This window comes from Procambarus clarkii, unplaced genomic scaffold (assembly GCF_040958095.1).
Source record: "Procambarus clarkii isolate CNS0578487 unplaced genomic scaffold, FALCON_Pclarkii_2.0 HiC_scaffold_799, whole genome shotgun sequence".
Classification (NCBI taxonomy): Eukaryota; Metazoa; Arthropoda; class Malacostraca; order Decapoda; family Cambaridae; genus Procambarus; species Procambarus clarkii.
In genome coordinates, this window is record NW_027189832.1 from 71,124 (window position 1) to 81,971 (window position 10,848).

The 10,848-nt window shown below is 43.8% G+C and overlaps 1 protein-coding gene across 1 annotated transcript; it reads left to right on the plus strand.

Annotated features, from left to right (window-relative positions):
- Positions 1-351: 351 nt before the first annotated feature.
- On the plus strand, positions 352-6,871 carry LOC138361796 (uncharacterized). Its single transcript, XM_069320925.1, has 5 exons — positions 352-515; positions 2,378-2,457; positions 4,890-5,093; positions 5,284-5,721; positions 6,447-6,871. Exons 1-5 carry the CDS (start codon positions 352-354, stop codon positions 6,869-6,871), a joined length of 1,311 nt encoding a protein of 436 aa, XP_069177026.1.
- The last annotated feature ends 3,977 nt before the right edge of the window (positions 6,872-10,848 follow it).

A 10,848-nucleotide genomic window follows, 5' to 3' on the forward strand; every position in this document is an offset into this window, starting at 1 on the left:
ACCGTCCCCACCTCCTGCTGGACGCTACACCCAATGTTACTCAGGTGAGTACGTCACTCACGACCGTCCCCACCTCCTGCTGGACGCTACACCCAGATGTTACTCAGGTGAGTACGTCACTCATGGCCTCCGCCCCACCTCCTGCTGGACGCTACACCCAGATGTTACACAGGTGAGTACGTCACTCACGACCGTCCCCACCTCCTGCTGGACGCTACACCCAGATGTTACTCAGGTGAGTACGTCACTCATGGCCTCACCTCCGCCCCACCTCCTGCTGGACGCTACACCCAGATGTTACTCAGGTGAGTACGTTACTCACGGCTTCACGTCCGCCCCACCTCCTGCTGGATGCGACACCCAGATGTTACACAGGTGAGTACGTCACTCATGGCCTCACGTCCGCCCCACCTCCTGCTGGACGCTACACCCAGATGTTACTCAGGTGAGTACGTCACTCATGGCCTCACCTCCGCCCCACCTCCTGCTGGACGCTACACCCAAATGTTACTCAGGTGAGTACGTTACTCACGGCCTCACGTCCGCCCCACCTCCTGCTGGATGCGACACCCAGATGTTACTCAGGTGAGTACGTCACTCATGGCCTCACGTCCGTCCCACCTCCTGCTGGATGCGACACCCAGATGTTACTCAGGTGAGTACGTCACTCATGGCCTCACGTCCGCCCCACCACCTGCTGGACGCTACACATGAATGTTATATCCACAGGTGTGTACATTTTGTTTGTTGGTGCAGGAGTGAGTGTTCAGCTGTCTCTGTACAGACCTTCTTGTGGAGGCCAGTGACTGTGTGAGTGTGTACTGATATTACTGTTGTAGCAAGTGACTGTGTGCGCGCGCGCGTGTGTGTACTCACCTAGTTGTGCTTGCGGGGGTTGAGCTCTGGCTCTTTGGTCCCGCCTCTCAACCGTCAATCAACAGGGGTACAGGTTCCTGAGCCTCTTGGGCTCTATCATATCTACACTTGAAACTGTGTATGGAGTCAGCCTCCACCACATTACTTCCTAATGCATTCCATTTGTCCACCACTCTGACACTAAAAAAGTTCTTTCTAATATTTCTGTGACTCATTTGGGCACTCAGTTTCCACCTGTGTCCCCTAGTGGGTGTGCCCCTTGTGTTAAATAGCCTGTCTTTATCAACCCTGTCGATTCCCTTGAGAAACTTGAATGTGGTGATCATGTCCCCCCTAACTCTTCTGTCTTCCAACGAAGTGAGGTTTAATTCCCGTAGTCTCTCCTCGTAGCTCATACCTCTCAGCTCGGGTACTAGTCTGGTGGCAAACCTTTGAACCTTTTCCAGTTTAGTCTTATGCTTGACTAGATATGGACTCCATGCTGGAGCCGCATACTCCAGGATTGGTCTGACATATGTGGTATATAATGTTCTGAAAGATTCCTTACACAAGTTTCTAAAGGCTGTTCTTATGTTAGCCAACCTGGCATATGCTGCTGATGTTATCCTCTTCATATGAGCTTCAGGGGACATGTCTGGCGTGATATCAATCCCCAGGTCTTTCTCTCTCTCTGACTCTTGAAGTATCTCATCTCCCAAATGATACCTTGTATCTGGTCTCCTGCTTCCTACCCCTATCTTCATTACATTACATTTGCTTGGGTTAAACTCTAACAGCCATTTGTTCGACCATTCCTGCAGCTTGTCTAGGTCTTCTTGAAGCCTCAAGCTCTCCTCCTCTGTCTTAATCCTTCTCATAATTTTGGAGTCGTCAGCAAACATTGAGAGGAATGAGTCTGTACCCTCTGGGAGATCATTTACAGAAACAGGAGACCTATCAGAAACAGGATAGGTCCAAGCACAGAGACCTGTGGAACTCCACTGGTGACTTCACGCCATTCTGAGGTCTCACCCCTCACTGTAACTCTCTGCTTCCTATTGCTTAGGTACTCCCTTATCCACTGGAGCGCCCTACTAGTTACTCCTGCCTGTTTCTCCAGCTTATGCATCAACCTTTTATGGGCTACTGTACTCACCTAATTGTGTTTGCGGGGGTTGAGCTTTGGCTCTTTGGTCCTGACCCAACTTTACCCGTGTCAAAGGCTTTCCGACAGTCCAAAAAAATGCAGTCCGCCCATCCTTCTCTTTCTTGCTTAATATTTGTCACCTGATCGTAGAATTCTATCAAGCCTGTAAGGCAAGATTTACCCTCCCTGAACCCATGTTGATGGGTTGTCACGAAGTCTCTTCTCTCCAGATGTGTTACTAGGTTTATTCTCACAATCTTCTCCATCACCTTGCATGGTATACATATTAAACACTGGCCTGTAGTTCAGTGCCTCTTGTCTGTCACCCTTTTTGTATATTGGTACTACATTAGCAGTCTTCCATATTTCTGGTAGGTCTCCTGTTTCCGGTGACCTACTACACACTATGGAGAGTGGCAAGCAAAGTGCTCCTGCACACTCTTTCAATACCCATGGTGAGATTCCATCCGGCCCAACAGCTTTTCTCACATCCAGCTCCAATAGGTGCTTCTTGACCTCATCTCTTGTAATTTCGAACCTTTCCAAGGTCACCTGGTTTGCTGCCACCTCTCCTAGCGCCGTGACTTCTCCCTGTTCTATTGTAAAGACCTCCTGGAACCCTTTGTTGAGTTCTTCACACACCTCTTTGTCATTGTCTGTGTACCTGTCCTCCACCACCCTAAGTTTCATCACCTGTTCCTTCACTGTTGTCTTCCTCCTGATGTGACTGTGTAGTAGCTTTGGTTCGGTCTTGGCTTTATTAGCTATATCATTTTCATACCTTTTCTCAGCTGCTCTTCTCACACTAACATACTCGTTCCTGGTTCCTTCGTATCTCTCTCTACTTTCTGGTGTTCTGTTATTACGGAAGTTCCTCCATGCCCTTTTGTTCAGCTCCTTTGCTTTCATACTTTCCCTATTAAACCACGGATTCTTCCTTTGCTTCTCTGTTTTTTCCTGTCGGGCTGGGACAAACCTATTTACAGCTCCTGACATTTTGTGTGTGTGTGTGTGTGTGTGTGTGTGTGTGTGTGTGTGTGTATACTCACCTAGTTGTGCTTGCGGGGGTTGAGCTCTGGCTCTTTGGTCCCGCCTCTCAACCGTCAATCAACAGGTCAACAGGTGTACAGATTTCTGAGCCTATTGGGCTCTATCATATCTACACTTGAAACTGTGTATGGAGTCAGCCTCCACCACATCACTTGACTGTGTGTGTGTGTGTGTGTGTGTGTGTGTGTGTATTCAACTTGTTGTGTTCACCAAGTTGTGTTTGCGAGGGTTGAGCTTTGCTCTTTCGGCCAGCCTCTCAACTGTCAATCAACTTTTTACAAACTATTTTTTTCTATACCACACACACACACACACACACACACACACACACAGGAAGCAGCCCGCGACAGCTGACTAACTCCCAGGTACCTATTTACTGCTAGGTAACAGGGGCATTCAAGGTGAAAGAAACTGCCCATTTGTTTCTGCCTCGTGCGGGAATCGAACCCGCGCCACAAAATTACTGTGGTCCTGCGCGCTATCCACCAGGCTACGATGCCCCTATTGTGTGTGTGTGTGTGTGTGTGTGTGTGTGTGTGTGTGTGTGTACAGACCTTCTTGTGGTGGTAAGTGACGGTGTGTGTGTTTGTGTGTGTACTGACCTTCTTGTGGTGGCAAGTAACTGTGTGTGTGTACTGACCTTCTTGTGATGGCAAGTCACTGTGTGTGTGTGTACTGACCTTCCTGTGGTGGTCTGGAAGGGATAGAACTAGAGTGGTGTGGAAGTAGAGAGGCAGATGTCGAGAAATTTGGTAGTAGAAAGGCAGATATCGAGTAGTGTGGAAGTAGGGAGGCAGATGTCGAGTAATGTGGAAGTAGTAAGGCAGATATCGAGTTGTGTGGAAGTAGATGTCACGAATCTTATTACGATTCTGCCAATTCTCCCGAACCTCGTATTATGTTATTGTTTTCTCTACGTAAATATTGCTGTCAGTTGTATAAGATTTGTGTATATAGATATATATACATTATATATGTATATATAACATAGATAGCTGGGTAGTGAGTGTAAGGTTTGTTTTGGTGGTGGATGTCACGTGAAATTAGCCGTGTGGGCGGTTGACAATATTTGGGAATGGCCAGGGCGATTGTTGGCAAATCAATTGCCTATAGTTTTATATTTATTTATTCCCATATTTGGTAGCCGTAATATTTCAAGGAATGTGAGACCAGTAATTACAACTCTTAGTTAATAATGTTGGAGTTTAGGGCTGACCTTTGTAAATAGAATGTTCACAATGTTCATGCGAACGTTAATTGGTGTTTGGGTAGACGGTTAGTCGACGTTGGGCCTGCGGACCCCGTCCTGGGCAGTAGAGTGGCGGCTGCGGTCGAGTGCAGTTGTGTTTAAGCTAAGTTCTTGGTTTTTGTTATTTTAAGCCCATATAAATATTAATTTATCTGGATAGACGATTTTGTATTTATGGCTTACTCCATATTCTGGTGATAGTGCTCAGGTCTCAAATAATTACTTGCATTCTATAGTATTACATGCTGATAAATATTTCTGGATACTATTTATTTAATAGTTGTTAAGTTGTCACCCTTAGCAAAATATATTGTTCTCCCGTTTTTATACAGTGATTAATTATACCCCTAGACACCTATTGGCATGGCAGATTTTTATTTGTTCTTTACACTGTGGGGAGAAGAACATTATTTAGTCTCAAGGGTCGTGACAGTAGAGAGGCAGATATCGAGTGGGGTGGAAGTAGTAAGGAAGATGTCGAGTGGGGTGGAAGTAGAGAGGCAGATATCTAGTGGGGTGGAAGTAGAGAGGCAGATGTAGAGTGGTGTGGAAGTAGAGAGGCAGATGTAGAGTAGTGTGGAAGTACAGAGGCAGATGTAGAGTGGTGTGGAAGTAGTGAGGCAGATGTAGAGTGGTGTGGAAGTACAGAGGCAGATGTAGAGTGGTGTGGAAGTAGTGAGGCAGATGTAGAGTGGTGTGGAAATAGAGAGGCAGATGTAGAGTGGGGTGGAAGTAGAGAGGCAGATATAGAGTGGTGTGGAAGTAGTGAGGCAGATGTAGAGTGGTGTGGAAGTACAGAGGCAGATGTAGAGTGGTGTGGAAGTAGTGAGGCAGATGTAGAGTGGTGTGGAAGTAGTGAGGCAGATGTAGAGTGGTGTGGAAGTAGTGAGGCAGATGTAGAGTGGTGTGGAAGTAGTGAGGCAGATGTAGAGTGGTGTGGAAGTACAGAGGCAGATGTAGAGTGGTGGAAGTAGTGAGGCAGATGTAGAGTGGTGTGGAAGTAGTGAGGCAGATGTAGAGTGGTGTGGAAATAGAGAGGCAGATGTAGAGTGGGGTGGACGTAGAGAGGCAGATGTAGAGTTGTGTGGAAGTACAGAGGCAGATGTAGAGTGGTGTGGAAGTAGTGAGGCAGATGTAGAGTGGTGTGGAAGTACAGAGGCAGATGTAGAGTGGTGTGGAAGTAGTGAGGCAGATGTAGAGTGGGGTGGAAGTAGAGAGGCAGATATCGAGTGGTGTGGAAGTAGTGAGGCAGATGTAGAGTGGGGTGGAAGTAGAGAGGCAGATATCGAGTGGTGTGGAAGTAGTGAGGCAGATGTAGAGTGGTGTGGAAATAGTGAGGCAGATGTAGAGTGGGGTGGAAGTAGAGAAGCAGATATCGAGTGGTGTGGAAGTAGTGAGGCAGATGTAGAGTGGTGTGGAAGTACAGAGGCAGATGTATAGTAGTGTGGAAGTAGTGAGGCAGATGTAGAGTGGTGTGGAAGTACAGAGGCAGATGTAGAGTGGTGTGGAAGTAGTGAGGCAGATGTAGAGTGGTGTGGAAGTACAGAGGCAGATGTATAGTAGTGTGGAAGTAGTGAGGCGGATGTAGAGTGGTGTGGAAGTACAGAGGCAGATGTAGTGTGGAAGTAGTGAGGCAGATGTAGAGTGGTGTAGAAGTAGTGAGGCAGATGTAGAGTGGTGTGGAAGTACAGAGGCAGATGTAGAGTAGTGTGGAAGTAGTGAGGCAGATGTAGAGTGGTGTGGAAGTAGTGAGGCAGATGTAGAGTAGTGTGGAAGTACAGAGGCAGATGTTGAGTAGTGTGGAAGTAGTGAGGCAGATGTAAAGTGGTGTGGAAGTAGTGAGGCAGATGTAGAGTCGTGTGGAAGTAGTGAGGCAGATGTAGAGTCGTGTGGAAGTAGTGAGGCAGATGTAGAGTGGTGTGGAAGTAGTGAGGCAGATGTAGAGTGGTGTGGAAGTAGTGAGGCAGATGTAGAGTGGTGTGGAAGTAGTGAGGCAGATGTAGAGTGGTGTGGAAGTAGTGAGGCAGATGTAGAGTGGTGTGGAAGTAGTGAGGCAGATGTAGAATGGTGTGGAAGTAGTGAGGCAGATGTAGAGTGGTGTGGAAGTACAGAGGCAGATGTAGAGTGGTGGAAGTAGTGAGGCAGATGTAGAGTGGTGTGGAAGTAGTGAGGCAGATGTAGAGTGGTGTGGAAATAGAGAGGCAGATGTAGAGTGGGGTGGAAGTAGAGAGGCAGATGTAGAGTGGTGTGGAAGTTCAGAGGCAGATGTAGAGTGGTGTGGAAGTAGTGAGGCAGATGTAGAGTGGTGTGGAAGTACAGAGGCAGATGTAGAGTGGTGTGGAAGTATTGAGGCAGATGTAGAGTGGGGTGGAAGTAGAGAGGCAGATATCGAGTGGTGTGGACGTAGTGAGGCAGATGTAGAGTGGGGTGGAAGTAGAGAGGCAGATATCGAGTGGTGTGGAAGTAGTGAGGCAGATGTAGAGTGGTGTGGAAATAGTGAGGCAGATGTAGAGTGGGTGGAAGTAGAGAGGCAGATATCGAGTGGTGTGGAAGTAGTGAGGCAGATGTAGAGTGGTGTGGAAGTACAGAGGCAGATGTATAGTAGTGTGGAAGTAGTGAGGCAGATGTAGAGTGGTGTGGAAGTACAGAGGCAGATGTAGAGTGGTGTGGAAGTAGTGAGGCAGATGTAGAGTGGTGTGGAAGTGCAGAGGCAGATGTATAGTAGTGTGGAAGTAGTGAGGCAGATGTAGAGTGGTGTGGAAGTACAGAGGCAGATGTAGTGTGGAAGTAGTGAGGCAGATGTAGAGTGGTGTAGAAGTAGTGAGGCAGATGTAGAGTGGTGTGGAAGTACAGAGGCAGATGTAGAGTAGTGTGGAAGTAGTGAGGCAGATGTAGAGTGGTGTGGAAGTAATGAGGCAGATGTAGAGTAGTGCGGAAGTAGTGAGGCAGATGTAGAGTGGTGTGGAAGTAGTGAGGCAGATGTAGAGTGTTGTGGATGTAGTGAGGCAGATGTAGAGTAGTGTGGAAGTACAGAGGCAGATGTAGAGTAGTGTGGAAGTAGTGAGGCAGATGTAGAGTGGTGTGGAAGTAGTGAGGCAGATGTAGAGTGGTGTGGAAGTAGTAAGGCAGATGTAGAGTGGTGTGGAAGTAGTGAGGCAGATGTAGAGTGGTGTGGAAGTAGTGAGGCAGATGTAGAGTGGTGTGGAAGTACAGAGGCAGATGTAGAGTGGTGTGGAAGTACAGAGGCAGATGTAGAGTGGTGTGGAAGTAGTGAGGCAGATGTAGAGTGGTGTGGAAGTAGTGAGGCAGATGTAGAGTGGTGTGGAAGTAGTGAGGCAGATGTAGAGTGGTGTGGAAGTAGTGAGGCAGATGTAGAGTGGTGTGGAAGTAGTGAGGCAGATGTAGAGTAGTGTGGAAGTACAGAGGCAGATGTAGAGTGGTGTGGAAGTAGTGAGGCAGATGTAGAGTGGTGTGGAAGTAGTGAGGCAGATGTAGAGTTGTGTGGAAGTAGTGAGGCAGATGTAGAGTAGTGTGGAAGTACAGAGGCAGATGTAGAGTGGTGTGGAAGTAGTGAGGCAGATGTAGAGTGGTGTGGAAGTAGTGAGGCAGATGTAGAGTGGTGTGGAAGTAGTGAGGCAGATGTAGAGTGGTGTGGAAGTAGTGAGGCAGATGTAGAGTGGTGTGGAAGTAGTGAGGCAGATGTAGAGTGGTGTGGAAGTAGTGAGGCAGATGTAGAGTGGTGTGGAAGTAGTGAGGCAGATGTAGAGTGGTGTGGAAGTAGTGAGGCAGATGTAGAGTGGTGTGGAAGTAGTGAGGCAGATGTAGAGTGGTGTGGAAGTAGTGAGGCAGATGTAGAGTGGTGTGGAAGTAGTGAGGCAGATGTAGAGTGGTGTGGAAGTAGTGAGGCAGATGTAGAGTGGTGTGGAAGTAGTGAGGCAGATGTAGAGTGGTGTGGAAGTAGTGAGGCAGATGTAGAGTGGTGTGGAAGTAGTGAGGCAGATGTAGAGTGGTGTGGAAGTAGTGAGGCAGATGTAGAGTGGTGTGGAAGTACAGAGGCAGATGTAGAGTGGTGTGGAAGTACAGAGGCAGATGTAGAGTGGTGTGGAAGTAGTGAGGCAGATGTAGAGTGGTGTGGAAGTAGTGAGGCAGATGTAGAGTGGTGTGGAAGTAGTGAGGCAGATGTAGAGTGGTGTGGAAGTAGTGAGGCAGATGTAGAGTGGTGTGGAAGTAGTGAGGCAGATGTAGAGTGGTGTGGAAGTACAGAGGCAGATGTAGAGTGGTGTGGAAGTACAGAGGCAGATGTAGAGTGGTGTGGAAGTAGTGAGGCAGATGTAGAGTGGTGTGAAAATAGAAAATGTGCATATTTTCCTGTGCTATCAATGAACCTGAGTAGTTAACTCACATATATGTGCGTGTATAATGGAGCACTTGGTTTTGGACCGTGCCCTAATCGAACACAATACGACTGATCATGGTTACTTACGATTCCAAATTAATTACGAAAACTATAACAATAATTTTTCTATTTATATCTATTTTTGAATTTTTGAATGGTTTGGTCCGTCAACCTGCTCTTTTAGTTCACTCCAATTTCCCTTTTCGCCTTATGCAAATATATATATATATATATATATATATATATATATATATATATATATATATATATATATATATATATTTATGATCGATGTTCCCTTCGGGAATCTTAATTTTAAGATGAATAGGAAAACCAGGGATATACTGAACATTTTGTATCAGAATCTTCACTTTAAAAAACATAACGTTTCGAATACTTCTCGTATTCATCATCAGATCTAAAAGAAAAAACAGAAATCACAATCAAATAGCTGGTAAACAAAAAACTCATACTGAATATAATTGCCTATCAAAGAAAGGAAAATGCTTAAAAAACAAAACACTTAAGCGCAGTTAAAGTGATCAATACAAATAAAACTTATTATCTGTCACATATATTAAAACTAATTTAAAATCCATTAAACTACAAGATGAAATTTATAGCTACTAAAACAAACCATTCCATTAAACTTACGTGAAGTGATCAGAAGTGAAACTTGATACCTAACACATATATACTAAACACTATAACAAATATTTATATAATGACTACAAATCTACAAAAAATGTATGTAAAATACAAACAGAATAAACGACAATTATAAAGTACTAACCAAAATCTTATAAAAAACTCAAATATTAAATAAAATTAAGTACCAAAAAATGTATTATATATCCTAAATAAAAGATTATATTAATGTACAATGTTAAGACTTGAAATAAGTAAGAAAGGGCAAAGACATGGTAAACTAAACAAAATTAAACTACCAAAATAAACTAAAAATCAAATTACAGGGCCTACTGTGCACTATACAGTGTACAATTGAACAGCTGAAAGGTTGCTATTTAACAGAGGCCGCAGCTCCTTTATATATAAGGATTCCATTACTCTCAAATCTGACTGGCCATTCATACAAGTGTCCAGAATTTTAAAATCAGATTCCAACAGAAAATGATCAAACTCATAACAATGGTTTCTAATCTCCGAAAATGCTGGTTTAGACAATGGTAATCCAGTCCTAAAAGATAATCCCCGGTGCTCAAGTATCCTAATCTTAAAGTTCCGAATGAAAACTCCCGACATATCCAGCATTACAGCTGGAACAATTATACATATATACGACATTTGAGCACAAGGGGGTAGGCACTTTATCTTTAAATTTAAAATAAGAGCCTATGGTATTTGTGTTGACAAAAAAAATCTAAAGTCTACTTGAGGATAACACTGCTGCAACAGTCTCCTCAAACGACTCCTTACAGAAAAGCTAATACTGCCATAAAATGGTAATTTAATATATTTAAGATCCCTTTCCACTGTAGTAATCCTACACAATGGGTGAAACTTCTTATTCAAGAAATTCCTTATAAAAGTATAAACCATATGCACAGGATAACCATTATTTGAAAAAAATTTCACAAGAAAATTAATTTCCTGATCAAAGTTATTCCAATTAGAACATAAAACAAAGGCCCTATTCAGTAGAGTGTTAATAGCATTTTTCTTAAAAATATCAGGAACAAAGGAATTAAAATTTTTTAAGAAAAATGCTATTAACACTCTACTGAATAGGGCCTATTCATCCTATTCATCTTAAAAATATATATATATATAATATATATTATATATATATATATATATATATATATATATATATATATATATATATATATATATATATATTATATATATATATATATATATATATATATATATAATATATATAAAATATTTTCGTCGTCTATATTGTTCATGTGTGTCTCTTTGTCCTTTTGTTTTGTCCTCTTGTTCTTCTGATATTCATTGTGAACATTTGCTTGTTTTAAAATGTCAGTATTAAATATTGTATATATTTCTAACATGTCTCTTCTCCCCTTTCTTGTTTAGCAACATTAGGTGCATATCTTTCAGTCTTTTATCATGCCCAATCATTCGCAATTCTTGGACGTAGCTATGTAAAAATATGTACACCAT